Genomic DNA, 23098 nt, shown 5'->3' with positions numbered 1-23098 from the left:
CCTTCACAGGCACACAGCTTGCGAAAATGGTGCGAAAACGACGTGCACCTTCGTCTGAACAAGAACAGGAAGGCAAAGGGTCACAAAAGAGGAAATTTGTTGCGTGCGTATCGTATCACGCAGTTTTCCACGCCCAAGTCACCGAGCACTGACACTATTCACAGTTGTCAACGATGCCACACACATAAGATCAAATGTTCTGGTGACCAGCCGTGCAGAAAATGCTGTGCTGTAGGGTGTGCCGATGAATGCGCATATGCGTCTCGAGATCGTCAAGTGAAAGTCAGCGAGAAGTACGCGAGCAAGCCACCTCTTATATCAATGGTTGAAAACAGAGCTTGTTTAGTCCAGACACTGACAAAATTTATACAATCAGTTATCTCGATCAGATTTTAGCAGAGAACCAGCGACTCAGGGAGCAATCAGTTACTTCGGCGCAAGTCGCCGAGGCCAATGACCCCACGCGTTCAGAAAGGTAGATCCCTCTACGGCTTGAGGAGTGTCCAGAAACAGACTAACCGCAACGATAGAGGCCCATCACGACTAGCAGATGGACCAGATGGAACAGGAATCCAGAATCCGATTATTGGAGATCGTGCCTGGTTCCACCGATACGATCCCTCCTCGCCGCCCATCTATATTGGGGAGGCGGCATGTTCGGCATTCGCAACTCGGTTCAGAAGGTTCTTAATGGGAAATAGTGCTATGCCGCATATTCCCAGAACACAGTACGAGTCTGAAGAGATCATCGCTGCATCCAATGAAGTTGATATTCAATGGCCGAGTCTTCATCATGCGCGGTTGCTGGTTCGGATCGCAATCCATCAGATTGGACACTTATATCACCTCATGATGCGCAAATCGACTCTGGATAAGCTGGAGGAGATATACCAGAAGAAAGAATTTGATTGCACTGCTAATAAGTGCAAGTTCTTTGCCCTTTTCGCTTTTGGGCAGGCGTATTCTATTCGGTCAGAGCCACACTCCGGGTCCAGAGTACCCGGTACATCGTACTTTGCTCGATCGATGGGGTTGGTTCAGATATTGCCCGAGAGAACAAGCATTACACACCTGGAAACATTGCTTTTGCTGGTAAGTTGTTCGGCGTATACAGCATGTATTCCCTGATAGCACCATCAACTGACAATATGTCAAGGGTCTCTTCTCATATTATCTCAACCGGCGACACTCTGCATATATCCTTATTGGGAATGCTATGCGAATGGGCCTGACCATTGGACTCAACCACAATATCCCAGAATCCCAGCTGATAGACCCGGTCGAACGCCAACACCGCATCGGCATCTGGTGGACGATTTATATGTTCGACCGAATGTGGGGGTCCAAAATGGGCCTCCCAATGCAAATCCTAGACGAAGACATTCACGTCGACATGCCATCAACAATCTCGCCTCGCTGGCGGCACGAAGAAGAACTCTCCGACACCGATTACATGACAGCGAACATCAAGCTAGCCCGGATAGTCGGCGAAACAATAACAAAGCTCTACAGCCGACGCAAATACCAAGAAACATTCCTACAGCGCGTGCAAAAGCTCCTCAAAGCACTCAAGAACTGGGTCGAGACCCTGCCGGAATCTCTCAAACTCAACATGGAAGACCTGGAATCAAGCAAGAAAAACATCGTCTCACTGCATATGGCGTTCAACCAATGCATCATCTTAACGACACGCCCAACCCTCCTACACCTTTTAATGAATCTCAGACCAAACAAACCTGTGCCGAAGAGCAACGTGTCATGCAGACCTAGAACACATACCAACCCTCATCCCCAATGCAGCCAGACAAACAAGGACATTGAGCCCGAGACCGAGACCGAGACCGATGCGGACATCCATCAACATCCCCACTCTCCTGCAGCTGAGGCAACTCCCTCTGCATCTGCCCCATCACCGATATCAGTATCCCAACCGGTTCTAACCCTGAGTGAAGCCTGTATTCACGCCGCCCGCCATTCCCACTCCATGATCCTAACCCGCTGGATCAATGGCACCATGCCGACATTCGGCTATTTTCACGCCCACTATCTCTTCTCCTCGGCGCTAATCCTGGCAATGTCCAGCTTTGTCCCGATCGGGACGCCTGCAGATATGACCTGTTTCGACTCTGCACTAGACCTGCTCAGGTCCATGACCGAGAATGGGAATTTAGCGGCGGCTGAGTTTTACCATAACCTCGAGCAGGTCAAGGTTTGTTTGGATCCTTTTCGGGGGATTGGAGCCGGTGTTGGCGCTGGCGCTGGCACTGGCACTGGAACTGGGGGATTGGGGTTGACTGCGCGTCGACAAGAGGGTAATACTCGGCCGGATATGGCAGCTGTAGGGAGTAGTGGCTATGGTCATGGTGGTTGTGCTAGTGCGACTCTGCCTCATACCAGTGCTGGAGGCCTTGCACCGGGATTAGCTGGGCCAACGTCAGCGTCAGCATCAGCATCGAGAACTGGGACAATACCATCGGTGATACGATCGGGCTCAGCCACTTCGTCTGACCTGCACATTTTGCCCACGTCAACCCCGATACCGCTCAGTACATTGTCTTCTACAGCATCGATGATCCCGACGTCGAATGAGTTGCTCGTTCCTCATGGGCAGATAGCTCACAGCCAAGCGGGTGTCCCTTACAGTTTTCCGGTAAGAGATACTGTTAGTGGGTATACGACGGAGATGGCGTTCCTAGAACCGACGATGCAGGACTTCTTGGCGCAGTCTGATATCGATCTGGGCCTGCTGCATCCTGTTGATGCTTTCTTTAGTGAGGCGGAGAACCTTTATACATGTCATGAGTTATGACAGGGCTATTTGGGGATACAATCAATATTGTACGACATATTGTAGGGCTAGTGTAGACCGAGGCAATTTCTATGAAACTTGCATAGATGGAAAGTTTTGCGCATATCTCGCGCCGCGTGAGTGATAATTCGCTGCAATTACATAATTTGGTGTCTCGAATGCCTTGATCCAGGCTAGATGTCATGATATTTCGCACTGAGGCTATCTTCGACATTGTAATAAAAACTCAGATCTGGCCATATACTCAATTTGGCACCCCACGCTGTAGACATGCCACTCATCCCCAAGGAAAAGAAATGCGCCATAGAATGATTCCGACATTAGCAAATTGGGCACATGATCAATTTGAAAACAAAAGAAAAGATCTCATGTGCTAATGTATCAGAACCGCACAAACACAGGGCTAGGCGCAAGGTATTCAGCCTCGAACCCAAACTTCGACCCATGCCGCGAGAGGATATCCACACAGAGCAACCAGGCACGCTGCGAGGAAGGATCTTTAGCGGACATCTCATTCAGCCATCGAGTTGCTTTTTGAATTCGTTGGATGATGCTCGCGGCCTTGGGTGTACCTAGATGGGTACGAGTGAACAGCTCAACCAGGAGGATGGTCGTCGACTGCATGATATTGTGGAGAATACACCACCACGGAGCAATGCCATACAGCCAAGTGGTGTCTGCCTCATCGGGGAGGAGTTCTAGCATCTGACACGCGGCTTGGACGCAGATCGCCGCCATGCTGGCGGATGTTGCTCCTAGGAGACCTGGCTGTATGGCAGTCTGGTAGAGGCGGAGGCAAGGCTGCGTGATAATAATCTTTGTGGCGTAAAACCGGAAAGCAAGACTAGCACGCTGTTGTGCGAACGAACGTGCTCTATTTGCGTCTGCGATTGCGTCTGCGAAATTGAATTCGACCGGTAGATGAGAAAGCCAGTCATCAGCATAGCCATTAAATGTGGAGATTGTGCTTTCAATCTCGCGATATGACATTCGTGTTGCTCTTGGGGCATATAGAATGTAAATCGCCTTTCGTAGGAGATGAACTAAATCCACTGCGTATAAGAAGTTAAGTGAACTGTTTGGCGTTAGGCCATCAATGTGTATCTGACCCTCATCTATGGCTTGGGAGATTCGGGTCTCTAGCTCGGGCTGACTTGGTCCCGGTTGACTAGGTTCCGGTTGGGTCGAATTCTTGTTGTAACTTGCACCATCTTGTGGTGGAGTCAAAGTGCTGCCAGAAAGCAAGGAAGTGAAGAATGCACCTCGCTTCTCTTGGCTGGTGATGAGCTGCACTACCCGATCATCCCAAAAGTCCTCTTCTCCGAATGGCACCGGAAGAGGAGTCGTGCAGAAGATATCTCCCATGCTCAGAGGACGACCGGTCATTTCGCACAGAACAGTATCCAGCATGAATAGCGCCCACCATAACCGGTAGCGGACCTCCTTTGAAAAGTGTGGGACGGACTCGCTCTCGCTCCGAAGATTCAGACCCATTGTCACCGCCGATCGAATCGCGATCCCGATGATGCGCCAAGACCTACAGCAGTGTATCAGATACTAGCACGCTGAAAACAAGGCATGTAGAATCCGAGAAACCAACCTATTGACTTGTCCAATAGAGAGAAGATAGAAAGCAGCCAATCCCTCGATCTGCACTTGTTGTAGATTAGGGTGTTTTAACAAGGCGACCCTGCCTATGCTTAGACTCCATGCTCGTGCAAAAAACGTCTGATGGTCATCCTGGTTCGGTCGAAGCTGATCGATGAGGTGTGAATGTCTCGTGGCAACAGCAAACACCAAGTTCAGTAAGGCCAGCCACCTCTTGCCAGGTCGCGAGTTTGGGTTCGAGTAGAATGATCGGTATTGGTTTAAAAAGGTGGCTTTGCCAAATATCGGGAATGCAGGATGCACAACGTGAAAGTAAGCGTCAACGAGGGTGTCGGCAAGGTGTTGGGGAGGCCAGTGTGTGAGATCAACAGGGTCGGGTACTGAAATATCCGAGTCGTCTTGGAAGTAGTTCACGGAGGAAATCGTAGGGCGTTCAGAAGGTTCTTTGATGAGTGATGAGCTATCTTGATCCAGGTCGCGTTTGAGTCTGTACAGCCATGCCATCTCCGAGTGTTCGCCGACGAATCCCATAGCCTGTACCTTGTCATCACGATTATAGTCTTCTTCGGTATAGTCGAGAGGACCAAACGGGAAGATGGCAGCATCTGTAGACGCCAAGAAAGGGGTTGCCTGCTGAGTTTGCTGCGTCTGCTGCGTCTGGGAGGATGAAATGGGCAAGTTAGGTGCAGCAGGGAGGGGCGGAGCCCGAGAGCTCATTTCTTTCAGCGTTTGGTCCACTAGCTGGGACGACGAACCATCCAGCCTGGGATAGATGTCGCGGAGCAGGGATTCTAGCGTATTCACCTGTGAGGTTAGGTCGTTCAACTGCCTATTGATTTTTAAGTTTTTTCCCAATCAGAAGCCTGCTGAGCTACGGTGATGGGTGGCACGCACTTGGCCGTTTTCTCCTTCTTCCGATCACCATAAGAACACCCGATACCAGCATCTCGACACCGATGGCAAACCGGACGATGGCCACTGCATTTGGCCTTTTGATCTCGACAATTTTCACAGGCTCGACTGACCCGGCCACTAACTGTCCAATTGGGGCGCTGAGAGTTGCGCGGGATGGCAACCTTGGCATTCACTCGATCGCCTGGGGGTGTGAAGGATTCTTCAGGGACCGCCGGCTCAAAGGCAGGCAGGGCATAGTTGGGCACAGTCCAGTCGGTATTGAACAAGGCCGACTCATCCACCAGTTCGGGGTATTCAAAATCGGACGGGGCACCGAAATTAGCACTCATAGCTAGTGTCGATATAAGGAAGGGGAAATCCAGTTGGGCGCTAAGAAAATCCGAGGGAGGGGGGATTGTGGAGGGATTTTGCCCCTTGTACTGCGAAAAACTAAAAAAAATACCCCATGTCCAGTAAATATGACCTCGTGCTGCACATTTGAATCATCTCAACTGGTTTGGCTGAAGTGCCTCTGGTGTGGTGGATGTCTTTCCCGTTCATTTTTGCCACCCTCACATCATATATTGCCGCCTCCAGTAAGCGGTTTCTAGGATTTGAAGATATTCACAGAAGACTGCGATATCAGCTCATGTGTATTGCATGTCTGGTTATTTTACCCTTGTATTCACTCCATACTGAGATTTAAATTGGGTGGCTCGGAAACTGCGTGCTTGGTTGTCATAATGCCCCGAAGCTATCGTACAGTTCTTTCCGAAGGTCAACTCTGGGTCGAGAAACTTCTGGTTTCGAATGGATTATCCATTCAACAGCCTCGTCTGAGAAGCTGGCAAGCATAGCGGAACTGTTAGTCTCGTATTGGTAACGAGGTCGCCGTGACGTCGCACGTTCCGGGTCGTCTTAATCTCTTGGGAGGTGTGTTATGGTATTTCAACCAAGACAGTGTGTCTTTTAAGGGTTGGTTTGGACCTGTCCTGTCTCCGTCAGCTGCTTGGAAGTCTGCCGCGAACCCTGATGAATCCTTTGAATCGAAAACAACAGCTCCATTGGTCAACGTTTGGTCAACGCTTAATTGCAACCAGGTGAGATCGAAGATTGAGATCTCCTCTCCCTTCAAGGGTCTTGGAAGTCGTGGCTGGGCTTTCAGCTCCACAGATTTACTGATCTTTCAAGTGAGCAGAACGCAGCTGGACTGAATGCCCAATGATTTTCGACAACGTCGTCCTTCCCTGACCGAGTCCCTCCTTGACCGAACCTGCCCCATCGCGAAGCGTTGGGACTTGATCACCCTCGTCGTGGCAAAGCCCCACAGATTCTCCCACCCTTCCTTTCCATCCTTCGAGAGTCGATAGAAGTGTGAAATGTCTGTTTCGCAATGCCAGGGAGCGAAAACATGGGCCAAAGATGTCTCTAATGCCGGATGTCTTCACTCAACATTACAGGTTGAATGCTTCCTCTCGAAGAGGGTAGTGAGTATTCTTTCTCGACTGTTTAGGCTGATCCAGTCACAAAATTGTTTCAACAGTCAGGTTCATCTTGAATAGCTCTGATTCCGAAGATCTCGATGGCTTTCGAACACCAAACGATCATACTGGAGTCAAAACTGCAAAATCTTCAGGGCCGTCCGCGAGGTCCCGGAACGCGACCTTGACACAAAGATGTGATAGCAAGTTAGTTCATTTCTGATGCACGGGCTTTGACGAGAGTATAACTAATTAGGCGCAATGAAAGATCTTTTTCGAGGCGGCAGGTCATCTCCTCGAGCGCATGATCGGCGACTCCCACACGGACATCCATCCCACCTTCGACCAGGACGCAACACGGTACAGACAGAGCAAACCTTTCTGCAATGAGATCCATCTCATTGAGATGATTCAAATATGAAATGAGTCGATTGACGAGCAACACATCACGCCCTGTTAACTGGAATTTGCGGAACGCCTTTGTGCCGGCAACTATCATCATTCATATCATCGGATATGGCTAGTCTTCTGCGTTCAACTAGTCAGTATCCGTCCAGCACATCCAAAAGATTGGAATATTTGGAATTGCGTGAATCGAAGATGCCGAAACAGGTCGATGTGGTGTTTGTGCCTTTGCCGACACAATTCAACCGGACGGCTGCAGCGAGATATGCAATAAATGCTCCGACGATTATATTCAATTAAGACAATGGTCAAGCTCTGGACTTGAGGGACCAAGGGACATACTGCGAGCTTGACAATGTATTGAGATCAAGTGGCGAAGTGTGGCGCATGGTTTCAATGAGTGGTCCCTGTTATGTCTGGACAGACCAGGACACACAACTCTCATCCCAGGTCCCGGTTAGAATCATACATACAGGGTGGCGTTTCTCAACTTGCCTGATGACCTGCAAGATTTTGAGAGCAAAGGTCACCATACCTCAACAGGTTCCATGGACTTGGACAAGTGAAACTTCATCAGAGGATTCGGTATTGGTTTCGTGGAAGAACTCAAAGCAGGGAAGTCGGTACTGAATCGTGAAGGGTGCTGTTGCTGTTTGAGTCAGTGCAAGCTGCGATGATTAGCCAAGAAGCGTGGCGTATATGACAAGGATCAATTCGGTCCTGCTACGGGGGCGATCAGAGTGAGCTTTGAAGCCACGGAATGGGGTTCTTTTGGGACGATGTGCGTCTAGCTTTTAATTTGTTTATCTTTTTCTTTTTTTAAAAAAAAGACACGCCGCCGGTCACGTTGCATCGACGGTTGGTACTGCAGCACAATGAACAGGATCAGCACAGAACACCAAGCTGGAGAAGGAAAGGGGGTATTGAATAATGGAGCATACATTCATCTCATGGTCGGCATTCTCAGCCTATTCATGATATACTTGAAGTCTCCAGGGTTCTCCAGGATGACACGACACGCTGGGTCTCTCAGTCCGCGTGACAATTCAGAGGCCCTGGGCTTCGCCCCTCCTTGATCTTTAATAAAGACAGTCGATCAGCTCCGTTAGATCGGGCTGGTTGTGATTTTTTTTTTCGATGAAGGCAGGTCACCGTGGCACAAAATTCAGAAAATTAGCCACTGATTGTTAGCCAAGGAGAAAGTTGAGGAGCTCTTCACAAAGACCGCGACCGGCTTCTACTGCCTGATCTGGGTGTCCCGAAGGTCTTTAAATCCCCTTACCACCCGACCCTTCTGATGGTAGCAAAAGGGATTCAAGTCCCAGTCAAGAAAAAGAGAGAGAGAGAGAGAGAGACAGGAAGGGTTGAGAGTTGAGAGTTGAGAGAAGCGCGGGCGTACTGCCGGAGATCGATTCCGCCAATGTCCAGGCCAATAGCGCCCGATGTTCGCCCCATTCAGTCCTGCAAGAACTTCCCCTTTCCACCCTCAAATTCGCCCAATCGTGCAAATACTCTTGGGCTCCAAGAAGATCTGAGGAGATAACAGACTGGGGGGAGGGGGAAAGGGCTGGTTATGCGACTCAGACCACTGAATTTTACTGGGGTTTCAACAAGCTTCTGCTTTTCCCTACCCTACCTGCGCGAGAAACTCGCCTATCAAATCCCTTCCAGTGTCCTCACAACATTTGACCAGATCGCATTTTGTTTGATCAATGTGTGTGGTACAGTATCTCAATGACATAGCGGGCTGAGGTTTTATTTCAACCTCTACACTTTCCTCCACGGATGTTGGATGCCTGTTGCTTCGACCAGAGAATTCACTTGTTTGCTTTGATTCGAATTGACATTCCGTCCGCAACAATTTGGGGGAGAAAGATTCGACCATCAATTGACCATGGATTTGACCGGGAAATTTGGTGTTAAATGCAGGCTTTTGACAATTATTCGCCGAATGGCTACGAATAACATCAATTGGCTATGTCTGGAGTAATACCCCTGATATTAGGCTTTACAGTACTGCAATAATCGCCACCCACGAGCCCACACACTCTCTGTCTGTCTTTCCTGTCTTATTTTAACCCGCGATTTGGGTCCACCACTCATGAAATCGATGATGCTTTTCGTGGGACATCTGAATTGGATTGGGTCCTAGTGGCCGAATTCGATGAAGTATTTTCCGATATCAATCGACCACTAAGACAAAGGCACCAGGCATTCAACCATGACCAGACCGAACGCATGAGCTTAGTACATTACTGAACGTGGCCTTCTTACCGCATCGATGCCCACTATCGACCACACTGGGGTTTGATACAACGCCCAAGAGCTTCAAACTTGATTGGAATACTCACCTCCAAGTGTCTATTGAGAATGGATATATCCGTGACCTAGCAAAAAGAATAAGTGAACATCTGAGCGAGTCTTTTATCTAAGCAAAAGAATTATATACATGATGTGATCGCTTTCTTTCTGGGAAGCTTTTTCATCTTCATTTTTAGACATTTCAATGGAACAACAGTTATCCAGGACCATTCTATATACGCGCTGATCGAATCAAGATATCCTAGTATACGAAGGGTCGTCGTTGCATATGGTGCCTCAGGCACCAAGTATCACATGATTAGATTATCTCCGCAAGCCTCAAGATAACCTCCCCTTGAGATCGACATCATAGAAGCATTCGAAATCTCTGAGCCCAAGACCAATGATATGATAGCATAGATAACATGTCATTGCGCGGCCCCATGCGGCGGTCGCATCTCCGGCAGGTCAGCGCGGCGAGCCTGGAAAGCAATTCCACCCACTCACTGGAGGCTTCTCATCACTGCGATGACAATGATACGACCACAGACGAGAGAACCGTCCGGCTGTCTACAACCAGCCTCACTCGGCACCAATGTGCTCTCTGGGTTCATGATGAAATGTTCTCGCGTGAAGAGGTTTTGTTGAACCCATCGGCTTGCGGCGAATCTGGGGTCCAAGTCGGAGATGTTGTCGAGATCCTGCCCGTCCGGGCACCTGGCGATATGGGCAATTACTCTCTCAAATCCGAGGTGGGCTCAAAATCTACACGTGAAAGCCACACCGAGATCAACTCATCATCTCAGGCGGATGGTCCTTCGAAATTCAAGACTCCCTTGCAGAGCCGTTGTCTCTTCGTGGTGAAAGCGCTCCCACCGGAAATCAAGACTCGTCATCCGCAGCTTGAAATTTCTGTGACCAACAGTGTTGCCAATATTTTTGGCTTCAAGAACAGGACGCAGGTTCTACTTTCAATTGTTGATCGCGAGCAATGTGCGACGTCTCATGTTGATATCGCGTTTCGCGACCAGTACATGGTTCGCTCTGATATGTGGAGACTCGTCATGTCAGAGCTAGCCGATAAAATTGTCTATAAGGGACAAAAGGTTATCTTCATGGGAAGCATTAAAGCCACTGTTAAAAACATATTCATCCGAGAGAAGAAGTGCCTCTCCGGATACTTTGCACCGTGTACTATCCCTGTCTTCCGAAGCGAGTCTGCCAAATATGTCCTGTTCATTCAGATGTCAAGGGAAATGTGGGATTTTGATGCTGAAGGCACCGGTGACATCTTGTTCAGTCGAGTTATTAACGGATTTCTGCCGGAGCTCTTCAAGAGATGGGCGAACTCTGACGCCAAGCATCTGGTGACTATTGTCTTGTTCACTCGAGTGGAATATGATGCGCCCACTCACCCAAGCATGGCTAAACTCAGCGCTGGAAATGTGAGCAGTAGCTCTGGGCCGAACAAGAATCCCACTCGTGACTTCTATCGTGTGGTAGTCAATGATATGGCAAGTGGTCACTGGACGACCATTCTTGATGAACTTAAAAAAGAATTCAGAACCTTTTTGCGGGATGTTTCAATCCTAAAATCGGATGACATTGAGGCTGCATCTGGAAGTGGAATCAAGATACCTTCTAAACCGCACATGGCAACCATTGCTGGACGTCCGACTATGGCATTACGAGGAAATATTTTGGAGGCAATCCATCTTGCCTCTGCTCATTTGGCTTTCGATCACATCGATCGGGACATGGTACACACTGGCACTTCAATTATCGTCATCACACCTGGTAGTGGTGTTTTCGAGGTCTCCTACGAGTCATTGGCTTCTACAACAGAGGCACTTGCAAATCGTGGCATAGCCATTGACTTGGTTTGTTTGAGTCCGATGCCTCTTCACTCTGTGCCATTATTCAAATACAAGGAACCCGTGGAGCAGCCACAGCCACCTGGCGTTGCGGAGGATTCTAGTCCTATTGACATTCGAAGGAATCTCCCTTCACCTGAGATACATCATTCGCTGTCGAGTGTTCTGAGCAGATCATCTTACCTCTCTCCGAGCTCATATCTTTCTGCAACGAGAATGAGGGAACGTGCGACTCCTCAGACCAAAGAGTGGAGCTACGGTATCCCACATTGGCTTGATATATCCTATTGGAACCCTGAAACATACCGAGAGGCCCGAAGAATCCTGAAAAAAGATCCGAACGCCCCGATTTCGTCAACTGTCACTCGGCTATCAAAGGCATTTACTCCACGAGTACGGATGTATGAGATTCAAATGATGGGTGTCATGGAAAGTGAACAATCAAACATTTCAATCCCTTATCTTGTCGAAGGTCGTGGTGGATTGAGGCCTCGTGTTCCCTGGCCCGGATATGGCCAGTCAAGTTGGCCTCTCCCGAATATTCATTTTGCCAACTTATCGCCTCTGAAAGCGCCATATGGTGAAAGTTTACGACCAGGATCTTTCATCCAGAATGCCGCTCAGCACACGGCAGATTCACAAACACAAGAACCGCAGAGTACACGGAAGTCCGTAATGGCTTGGATGGATCAATACGACGATAATCTTTATAATGTCTCCCCAAAAAAGCGTCAAATTCACAGATCAACCAAACAAAAGCGACCTAGTGAAACAGAGGTCCAAGCCGCTGCCGCTGGAGTGCACGAACGACTTTCCGCTCGCTCGATTATGCGACTCCGTGATCATGAAACAAACCCAGCGGAGGACGATGAGTCTTCGCTGCCGGGACCTCGAAGAATTGATTCCATGCAAGCGACGGCACCTAAAGCTCCGGACTCGACCGTGTCTCCCAAGAAGCCGGCATTGAAGAAGGCACCAGCACCAAAGACCTCGCGGATTTCTAAAACCATTAGCTTCGCGCTTCGGGGTTTAATTTCCACTCCCCCAAGAGCCCAAGCAAGCACAGGAATCAATGTGGAGCATGCGAGCGCTTTGCCAGCTGTGGGATTATCCAGAACTCCAGCTGGGTCAATCTCTGACTCAAAGAGCATTACTTCCTTGAGTCCGTCAGAAACAATGTCAACTCAAACTGCCATTGATGTACGATCAAGACCCCCTTCGCCGGGAAAGCCCTCACAGCCTCATTCCAAGCCAATTTCTATCAAAATACCCCCAAAAAATCCGCCAAAGGAATTAGAGCGACCAGAGCGTGTGGGGACACATGGATCAGTGCCGACATCTACAGCAGAGATACCGGCCCATGAAGTAGGTCGTGATCAAAATGAAGGCTCTTATCGGGATCACAAGATTGAGATCAAAGTCAACCACAATCCACGCGAGCCATTTGTGCGCAACTCATCAAGTAAAGCTTTGTCCCCTTGGGTTCGCTCGGTCAATCCTTGCAACACTCCCAGGGATGTGCTGAGAGACACTAGTTGGTTTGGCCGTTGGCAACACGCTTATCCTCGGCCACCACATGTGGCTGTTGTCAAGTGGAAAAGTTTGAAATCACCTGCAGTGCTCCCATTGACAACTGAGGAACTACCAACCTCGAGTGTGCTTGCCTCGGAGTATCTGCAGACTCCATATCGTGTTTTTCCGAATGAAGACTCCGAGGGTATAGAAGCACCCAAGACACGGGGTGTTCTCATACGAGAAATGATCTCATTGCGACTCTCTCATGGCTTCCAGATCGTCGTTGGAAAGAAGGTAGCTGAGGTATCAGGACAGCCCGCCCTTGAATCATTAAATGTCTTTGATTCTCGAGGACTAGAGCGAGACGGCTTGACTGTGTTCTTATCCAAGGGCAACACTATTCACCGACTTGTCTGCGTTCAAGGCGGAGAGGTTGAAGTAACAAGGTTTACGCATCAAAACTCTGCTATGCTCATATCGCCTAAGAGAGCCACGTTTACCCTCTACCAACCAGCCATGAAAACGATATTAAGCCCGGAATACGAGATCAAAGACATTAAACTAGACCCAACCGCAGAAGAGTACAACTGGAACTACGCCGACAACTACGTGGCTGGTCATCGAGACTACCTCCAGAATCCATCACAACAACTGCATTTCTGGCGAGTTCGATATGTGCTCATCCCGCTCCAACTGTATCCCAGTTCTCGACGCCATCTACAGTCTTATAATGAGGACAACGAGGAAGAGATTCATCTGCTTGGTATCAACCAACTGACCCATATTTGGCAACGGTACAAGTACGTGTCGCCGGAAGAAAAGCTGTTCGAGACTTCGAATCCCAAGACAGACCAAAACCCGCTTAATATCATGTATCAAACACGCAATCCATCGGAAATTGTTACTGCAGAACTGGATCGATTGCTTCTCACGGATCCAGGTCTTGACAACGCCCCTGCTCAGCTCTTGCCCGAGTCGGAGCTGCTGGAGAGATCATCATGCATTAGTCTTTCATCATTGGCCCAAATTATCCAAGGCGAGAAGGGCGTACGCATGATGGATCGACGCTGGCATTGGAGACTGCATTACAATTGTTTTATCGGCTTTGAATTTACCACTTGGCTTTTGCAAAACTTCCGAGATATAGATACCCGCGAAGAAGCAGTCGAGTTCGGCAACGAGTTGCTTAAACATGGTCTCTTCCAGCATGTGGAGAAGAGACATAATTTCCGAGATGGCAATTACTTCTATCAGGTCTGCGCCGATTACCGCGTCACTCGTCCAGAATCTCGAGGAAGTTGGTTCCCTCAACTCAGAGCAGCAGACAAGTCGATACCTTCCACCCCAGCCATTGGAACTGTAAAGGACTCTCCTGCCAGTCTCCACGCGCGATCTGACAGCATAGACGAGCGTATACCACAAACTCCCAATACTCCCTCCAAGGCCAAGAATAAGGTCGCCATCATGTTGTCCAAATCTATGAAATATGATGTCGATCCGCGCAAACGATCCAACCGACCAGAAGTCATCGATCTTCACTATGACCGATTGCACAATCCTGAGAACTGTTTCCACATCGAGCTTAGCTGGATGAGCACGACTCCCAAGCTGATTGAAGACACGATACTCTCATGGGCCTCGACCGCCGAGAAATTCGGCCTCAAGCTTGTGCAAGTACCGATCTCTGAAGGCTGCGCCATTGACAAAACCCAGCCATTCCGCAAACCTTACGAAATCAAATTGAAGCTCCCACCACCAAAGGCACCCCTTCACACCGTATTCAACAACGCTTCATTTGCGCAACCAGGTCCCCCAGACCCCCATTTCTATCAGAAGGCCATTCTACGCAAGTTCGACTTTGTCCTAGATTTCGAAGCTTGCTCCGCATTCCCAGTAGACGTGGAAGTCTCCTATTCATGGGGAAAGCCAGACTACCTGTACCCACAGTTCATCCACCGAACTGGCAGCATCCTAGCCCAGATCACCAACGAAGGCGACTTCCTCCTACTCGCCAACCGACTCGTGAGCACGCGCGGAACAGCCGGTCGCGACGCAAATCGCTTCGAGCACACTCGCCCGGACTTCCGAGGCCGCACCACCACCACGCACGATAACCTGGACCGACTCTCGCCTCGTCTGTCCCCAGTCACACGGCCTGTGCACGACATCGGCAGCCCGATGCTCGGATCCCATACCTCCAGTATTGACTCTGCCAGTCTCTACCGCGCCCCGGAGCACATCCTCAGCAGCCTGGCTGAATTCTGTGGCGATGAAGCCCAGCTGAGGCAGTTTTACTCGGAGTCGCATGGTCGTCCCGCTTCAACAAAGGTGGAGCCTGCCACGACGAACCTGATGGATGCATCTATCCCGTCACTGGAGCTTCCAGCTAGCGTAGTCAGTCATCATATCTCTCCGCCGCCGGGACTGCCATCTCGTGTGACGCATGATTCGCGTGACAGCTTGAAGTCGCCCGAGATTACGCGGGCTAGGGCTCGCGCTGAAAGTCTCAGCTATAAGGGTAGCCCTCGAAGTGGCAGTTTGCGACCTTTGATCTAATGCAAGATACCCAATTTTCGTTCCAGACCTAATTCCCCTAAATCAACATCCAAGCCCATCTAGTCATCCCGTAGTCATATCACTCATAATAGAAGTTACTACTGTGAAAGCCATACCGTTATAGCCCACTACCTAATCTCTCTCAATCCCTGTCCAGATCTCAACGGGAAAAGACAAAGCACCCCGTCATATCCAATCCCATCCCGGTTCGGTACACTAACGCTCAGCCACCACGCTCTTTAGCCTGATCTGTCCCCATTTCAGCCGATATCCCAACCCGGCACTGCTGGTTGGTGGATATATCAGCCCAGACTCAATCCAAACCTCCCCACTGCCCCGCCTGACCAGGTGAAGTAGTGAAGTGGTCAATTACCCCAAGCTCCAGAGCGGTTAATGCCGAGCTCCCCCAGTGCATACTGGACTCTGGTTCGGAATCAGGCCACGGACGAATGTCCGTGTCTAATAAGGCCATTTGGAGCTATAGCCGATGATTGCTGGTGATTCTCATATAGCTCTGGTCGTTTCCCCTCTTGTTCATTTGCTTTTTCTCTCTCTCTTTCTTTGGCTTTCATTGTTGTCTTTGGAGCTGAGAGGTCGGGTTTCTACTATCGAACTTGGCAGCTCTCCGGAATTGGGAACTTTGAATTCTAGATCACTTTTTCAATTGACTTGATTAGAATATTTTTGTCAAGATGAAGTTTACTGCGGGGATGTGGTGTCTGCAGGTAAGTTTGTTGCCTTTGGGACGGGGTGGTTCTCATTGGACATGGGCTAATGGCGGGCATATTTAGGAGGGAGTTGCTATTGAGTGGATGAGCAACGTGGAGAGATTCTCCGTCGAAGACGAGTCGGTCAATTTGCTCTTGAACAAGTATCAGAGACATCGAGGAGATACTCTCAACTCGCGTATGTGGTCCATTTCCTTGTCCCCTCGAAACGTCAACTAAATAGAGATCTATAGCAACTGTCTCCGCCCAAGTCACCTCTCCATCCGAAGGAATCATTGGCGTAAAGCTGGTGCACTGGTAAGATATCTTGTTCTTCGAAAAACAAATACTGATTCCATTCCATTAGGGCTGGTCAAAACGACAACGGCCCACACTATCAGCTCAACACAACCAAAGACCACATCGCCATCCAACACAACAAAGAAGAAAACAAACTTAACTACAAAAGCGGCCCCCTAGACTTAGACATCAATACCGCCGCGAACGAACTCGACTTGATCTTCCGCTCGCCAACAGGCAAGAAACTAACCGGTCAATCCTTCCGCTCAATTGGTTACGTCCGCGACCAACGAACCGAGAAACACCGCTATGAAGACGGCATCTACGCCGAGAAGCAGGGATACATGCTGGCAGGACTGGATCTGGGCGTTGGCGAGAAGGTCTACGGCCTAGGCGAGCGATTCGGACCTCTCGCTAAGAATGGGCAGGTGGTGGATATGTGGAATGAAGACGGCGGCACCTCTTCAGAGCTCGCGTACAAGAACATCCCGTTCTATATCAGCTCGTGCGGATATGGTGTGTTCGTCAATCATCCTGGAAAGGTCAGCTTGGAGGTGCAGTCTGAGCGTACTACCAGGGTGAATATCTCGGTTGCTGGGGAGGAGATGGAGTATTTTGTGGTGTATGGAGCTACACCGAAGGAGATTCTGAATCGATATACTTCTCTGACTGGACGGCCGAGTCTTGTGCCGTCTTGGAGTTATAATCTGTGGCTGACGACCAGTGAGTTGCAGTTTCTCTTTGCCGAGAGTGATGTATGCTGACGTCTGCAAGGCTTTACTACGAACTATGACGAGGAGACCGTCACTGGATTCCTCGATGGATTCCGAGATCGTGATATCCCACTGGGTGTCTTCCACTTTGACTGCTTCTGGATGAAGTCGTACCATTGGTGTGATTTCGACTTTGACACGGACATGTTCCCCGATGCGGTGGGATATCTCAAGCGCCTGAAAGAGCGTGGCTTGCGCATTAGTGTGTGGATCAACCCCTACGTCGGACAGGCATCACCACTGTTCAACGAGGGCAAGAAGAACGGCTACTTCATCAAGGTAAGCATTCCAAGCCAAGAAACCCAAAGTGGCAAGAAATCAGCCAACTAACCCTCCCCCCAGCGCACCGACGGCTCCGTCTGGCAGTGGGACTTCTGGCAAGCCGGAATGGCAGTCGTAGACTTCACCAACCCAGCAGCCTGCAAATGGTACAACAGCCACCTAGAACGACTCATGGAAATGGGCGTGGACAGCTTCAAAACCGACTTCGCAGAGCGCATCCCAGTCAAAGGCGTACAGTACCACAATGGCGCCGACCCAGAGCGCATGCACAACTACTACGCTCTCCTCTACAACAAGATCGTCTATGAGACTCTCAGCACACGCGTGGGACGCAACCAGGGTCTGCTCTTCGCTCGCAGTACCGCGCCAGGCGGACAGGCCTACCCCGTTCACTGGGGCGGCGATTGCGAGAGCACATTTGAAGCAATGGCCGAGTCACTGCGTGGAGGGCTGAGCTTGATGCTGTCCGGGTATATCTTCTGGGCGTCTGATATTGGAGGGTTTGAGGGGACGCCGCCACCAGCGTTGTACAAGCGGTGGGTTCAGTTTGGGCTGTTGTCATCGCATTCGCGTCTGCATGGATCGTCATCGTTCCGTGTGCCGTGGATTTATGGCGAGGATTGCTCGGATGTGTTGCGGGATTGTGTTAAGCGGAAGATTCTGCTTACGCCTTATATTCTGCAGGAGGCGTTGAGGGGGCATCGGGAGGGGACACCGCTGATGAGGCCGCTTTTCTTGGAGTTCCCTGAGGATCTGACTACTTATGCTGTCGATACACAGTATATGTTCGGTCCTAATTTGTTGGTTGCGCCGGTGTTCTCGGAGGAGGGCGAGGTGACTTTCTATGTGCCTCGGTCTGAGGATGATGAGGCTGGAAAATGGGTTTCGTGGTTTGATCATTCGAAGTCCTATGAGTCTGGTCAGTGGTATACTGAGACTCATGACTTTGATACGTTGCCCATCTTGATTCGTCCTGGTTCGGTGACCGTCGTCAACCCCACGATCAAGACTCCTGAAGATGATGCGTTGTCTGGGGTTGAGTTGCTGATCAATGGTCGTTTGCGCGGAGACACAACGGTCGAGATTGTCAATTCAGCTCAGACAGACGAGGTCTTGGAGACCGTTCAGCTGTCTCCTGCTGCCGATGGGAAGGTCCAAGCCAGTGGGCACCCTGTGAAATTGGTTTATGTTGCGTAGTTCGTTTCAAAGGAAATACTTAAAAACAGAATGTCATTCGAGTCAAATTATCAAGGGTCATATTAAAATGCGAAGGATAAGCCTTTGCAAACAGAACTAAACTTCGGCGAGAAGTGGGTATCATAGTCGAAAAGTGTCACAATGCAGCGAGCAACGGAAACTCAGAAAAGCAAGAAAGGCAAGGAAGGCAAAAGAACAAAAGTCGCTGCCCTAGGACTGGTACCACAATAAGCCCGAGTCAATATGATTGGGCAAGAAACAAAAAAAGGAATTGGTGGGATGCAAGAACGTGTGAGAAACGAACCATGCAGAAAGAAAAGAAATGTGTAGGAAGATGAAAGTCAGGTAAAATGGATCACCAGGCTTCTTCGACGTCAAGGAGCCATTTGCGAATTCCTTCACGCAATGTATTGTCTGCACCCGCTAGTGCTCTTCTTCGCTCACGATCAGCAAGTCCCAAGGTGCTATCCACGTCTTCACGACAATGCTCAGCAGTAACGATGCGAACAACTTCTTCCAGAGCCCCTAGTACCATTTTGCGGCACTCGCTACGGGGAACTTCGAGAGGTGGGGCTTCATCAGTTCGTGGGGGAGCTTTATGGTCTTCGGTTTTGCGAGAGCGAGTGGGAGACGGAGCACGCGAATGGGCCAAAGACGAGTGACCGCTCTGTCCTAACACACGCTCGACAGCATCAACAAGAACTCCGTCAAGATCCATAACAGGTTCCTCGATAAATCGTTCTTCCACGTAGTTGTGATCATGCTCTTCGGGTGCTGAACTGGCGGGAATTTTATCTGGTCCGTTGAAAAAACCAGGTATATGTGAAGAGCGAGATTCACCGGTGTTGCAGGCGGTACCCGAGGAAAGCCCATTGGCCGGTGAAACGGGGGAATGGGTGGGCGAGTCGTGACCCACAATGATCTTGCGTCTCAAGCGAATTCGCTTCACTGTTGAAGCCCTGGTGTCTGCGATCAAGGTCGTGGCGACATCGACCCATCTCTCTGATCCATCCACATCGGGGGTGGAGGGGATGTGTGGAGATGGTTCGGCCCGCATGGCCTGCTTGATCTCTGCTTCAAGGAGGGCATAAGGTCGGACTGCCTGAAGCGAGAAATCTTCGTGGAACTGCTTCAGCCAGCCAGCCACATGGGCACCGGGACCATCATTGTCTTTTCCAACATTGTGGAATCCAGAGCCGCTGCTGTGAGTAGACGCAATTGCATCCATGCTGGTAACTGACGTGCGTGTCTTCTTCGGTGAAGCAATGGTAGAATCGCCGGAGGAAGACAGCGACATGAATCCTGGAAGAGGGAGATCAATGTCTATCACGCCTTCTTCGGCATGGACTGACATCTTCAAGGGTGATTCACGAACTTGGCTAGTCAGGGATGAGGGTTCTGGCAATCCGGCTTCATCGCTGTGGGCGGCAACAGCAGGGATAGAGATGTTTCCACTGGTCATATTCTTGAGCCGTTGTTCATTTTCATCCTCGGTGACTTCTTTGACCATTTGGCTCAAAGTAGTAGAGCCACGCACAGCGGGGCCGGCCATTGTGGAGACAGATCTCCGGCGATCAGTTGGTGAATAGGGCTCGCTGCTTTCGGTGGATGACTCTTGTCGAGAGCTCCAAAGACCGGAAAAGATACCTCCCCAGCGACCTCCAGCTGACGGAAGACTGCCGTTCGAGGTCAAAACAGAGCTGTCGCTTCTCTGGAGGTTCTTCAATAGGGTCTCTGATGCAAGACTGTCATTGCCTGCAGCCGCGGCAAGTTGGTTTGAGTTGCTTGGCTGGGATGTGAAGTGGGGAACAGGAACAGTGCTGCTTTGAGTGATCATCGAGATAGTTGCACCGCTTGTGTTCTTAGCTCGAGGATCCTTCGGGACATTCTTTACACCGACGGTCCTGATAGAACGAGCATCAGATCCTCTGCGGGCGAAGGCTGTGGAGGGTTCCGCAGGGGGAGTGATGTCGGCACCATCAGACGACCGATGAGCTGTATCTTGTGACGAAACACTCACTGAACGTCGATGATAATCAACTTCGCCCATGTTCAATCGATTTGCCCGAGCTCGTCTTTCAATTGCTCGGCGAAGGGACTCCTGGCGGAGTACAGGAACTGTAGGTGGACTTTGGGAGATGGCTCGCATTGAAGTGGATGTACCGGGTCTGAGCGGCGAGGGTAATGGTTCCAAGCGTTGCTTGGATGGCAAAAATGCGGAAAGCAAGAAGACAAGGCGACGAGCAGTCATCTTGTCTGGACAGACAATGACTGTTCTGTTTGCAAGGATGGGTTCACCATCTTGCTGGGACTTTTGTTGCATGTTATGGCGCCGGCGATACCATTCTGGCCCAAGGGTATTGAGCCATTCAGTGTGATTTCCCAAGAAAGCCGTGAGAATTACCAGGAAGAAGAAATTCTGCTCTTTATCGCCCAATCCACGGACGATTGAACGGCCTTCCTCTCGCCAGACGCCCCAGCGACTTTGTCCAGTGACCACATAAGGAGTTTGAAGAGCCAGGCTGATCCGACGAGAGCTGCGTATAGCCTCATCCTTAAGTTTGGAATTGACAGATAGAATGTTGGCGGGAAGGTGAACAATTGTCTGGTTAGTCCGCTGCATATTAGGAGGTTTGGCAGGTTTGGGGTGAGGTCCCGACAAGGAGTCCACCTTCTTCAGGAGGAAAAGTACTTCGTTCCGAGCAAGCCTTTCAAGATGAGAGAGCGTACGAGTGATGACATCCCAATGATCAACGAGCAAGTCCAGGCGCTCATCCAGACTAGCAGGTGGAGATGCTGCAGACAAGCTGTCGTCAAAGAACCCACCTGGCCAGCGGTGATCAGAGTCCAGCGAGCTTGAAAAGCCCGGTCGAGGGGAATCAGGGCCAAGCGTGCTAAATCTGGAAACGGGTCGTCCAGGATTGCGTGCCAGTAAAGGAATCTGGATTGTAATGGCAACAGCGTACATGGGTGTCTTCTTTTCTTTGATTTTTTTGCGCTTGGAGACATCCGGGAAGGGGAAGCCACCCATTTCAGGCAAAGATTCCTGGTACAGAGCACTTGCATAGTCCTGTCGCTCAGCTGATGCCTCAGCTCCTTCGGGGAGATTCACACTGAACATGCGAGTCAAGAGGACAGTGACTTTGGCAGGTGGCTTATTGTCGACTCCTCTACCTCCCATCAGGCCTGTTGGGCTGCCTGTGGTATAGGCACGAGAGAGTGGACTACGAGCAGCAGGTGATGAGGCATTGATGCCCGGTCCTGTATCGTCATCGGCGGAAATGATGTGCATTTTGGTAGACGACCCCCGGTAGCTGAAGGCACTGCTACCGAAGATGCAATTCAAAAGGCCAGTATCATTTGAGTCGGGGGAATGTCGAGAATGACCTGTGTCTTGCATTGTGGCCGATGGTGCCAGCGTTGAGCTCCGACCTCGGGCCCGGGAAAAAGCACCGGGACCTGCTGGTGATGACCTCCGTGCATCTGCAGCAACAGAGAGAGGGCTTGATTCAACGACAGAAGATTGGTTGAAAATATTGCGACGTGTTCCACGAGAGAGACTAGATACTGCACGTGTATGTCTAGGCCCAGACTGATCATTGCCTTGTGGATCATTTCCGAGGCCGGCGGGGGAATCGGATGCACGAGTGTCAAGTAAGACACAGGCATCACGGTCGCCCAATGCATTCTGTGCAACGATTACCCGGAAATCCTTGATAGCATCTAGCTCTAGTCCACCACGGTCGTCGTAGGCTCCGGCGGTTGAGGCGTTCAGAGAATTGAACGTTGTTTGCAAAGGGTAGGCATGCGTATGGGAACGTCGGAGGAGGCTGGCATCGGGGAAAAGAAGGCCAGAAGTATGTTCCTCTTCAGTGACGGACTCGAGGGGTGTTCCATTGTTGCGTGTTGAGTACGCTGCGGGGTTTAGAGTCGACGCGGCGGTACTCAAGAGTCGACCGAGCATGATGAAGGTGGCCGGGAAGACCCGCAGGAATGTGGGAGATGTAAAGAAAATGGACTGATCAAATCACGCAGTGTAACAACGATGGGTAGCAGACAGCTAGGGAAACCAGGCTGTATCCACCCATAGCTTAATTCAAAGCAGGAACCATCATCAAGCGATGAGGAAAGTCGACAGTGTCGGAAGAGGGGAGTGAAAGAGTGGGAAGAGTGGAAGGGAAGGTGGGATGAGCTGCAGCAGTGGGGCTTTTCAGCAGGAGATTAGGGAATTGGCCACCGAAAAGACTCCACAGTCTTTTCAGATGTGCTTGAAGGCCAGGCAAAATAATTCCAAGCTTCTTAAGAGACCGAGAAATCCAGATCATCAAAAGAAAACGGCCGGCGGGGGGGGAAACGGCCTGGGAACGGAAGAGGCGGTGAGATGGGTCACGTGGTC

General features: G+C 50.3%; 5 protein-coding genes across 5 annotated transcripts; 3 read left to right on the top strand and 2 right to left on the bottom strand.

The window, feature by feature from the left end:
* Window positions 1–26: 26 nt before the first annotated feature.
* On the top strand, window positions 27–2508 carry N7511_005545 (transcription factor domain-containing protein; the record flags this gene model as incomplete). The annotated part of the gene is made up of 5 exons (XM_057127922.1): window positions 27–103; window positions 377–475; window positions 531–1092; window positions 1157–2209; window positions 2398–2508. 5 exons carry the CDS (start codon window positions 27–29, stop codon window positions 2506–2508), a joined length of 1902 nt encoding a protein of 633 aa, XP_056984439.1.
* Window positions 2509–3190: 682 nt separating this feature from the next.
* On the bottom strand, window positions 3191–5661 carry N7511_005544 (putative C6 transcription factor; the record flags this gene model as incomplete). The annotated part of the gene is made up of 3 exons (XM_057127921.1): window positions 3191–4346; window positions 4410–5246; window positions 5312–5661. The coding sequence occupies 3 exons, from the start codon at window positions 5659–5661 to the stop codon at window positions 3191–3193; spliced, it is 2343 nt and encodes a 780-aa protein (XP_056984438.1).
* A 4262-nt stretch (window positions 5662–9923) lies between these two features.
* On the top strand, window positions 9924–15443 carry iml1 (GTPase-activating protein IML1; the record flags this gene model as incomplete). The annotated part of the gene is made up of 1 exon (XM_057127920.1): window positions 9924–15443. The coding sequence occupies one exon, from the start codon at window positions 9924–9926 to the stop codon at window positions 15441–15443; it is 5520 nt and encodes a 1839-aa protein (XP_056984437.1).
* A 692-nt stretch (window positions 15444–16135) lies between these two features.
* Window positions 16136–18702, top strand: N7511_005542 (putative sugar hydrolase; the record flags this gene model as incomplete). The annotated part of the gene is made up of 6 exons (XM_057127919.1): window positions 16136–16168; window positions 16235–16349; window positions 16405–16468; window positions 16518–17173; window positions 17225–17502; window positions 17566–18702. 6 exons carry the CDS (start codon window positions 16136–16138, stop codon window positions 18700–18702), a joined length of 2283 nt encoding a protein of 760 aa, XP_056984436.1.
* A 355-nt stretch (window positions 18703–19057) lies between these two features.
* On the bottom strand, window positions 19058–22666 carry N7511_005541 (uncharacterized protein; the record flags this gene model as incomplete). The annotated part of the gene is made up of 1 exon (XM_057127918.1): window positions 19058–22666. One exon carries the CDS (start codon window positions 22664–22666, stop codon window positions 19058–19060), a length of 3609 nt encoding a protein of 1202 aa, XP_056984435.1.
* Window positions 22667–23098: the final 432 nt, after the last annotated feature.

The sequence above is a fragment of the Penicillium nucicola genome (genome assembly GCF_028828085.1).
Source record: "Penicillium nucicola strain IBT 29836 chromosome Unknown utg000005l, whole genome shotgun sequence".
NCBI lineage: Eukaryota > Fungi > Ascomycota > Eurotiomycetes > Eurotiales > Aspergillaceae > Penicillium > Penicillium nucicola.
The sequence above is the reverse complement of the archived record's forward strand: the minus strand, read 5'-3'. Positions and strand labels throughout refer to the sequence as shown.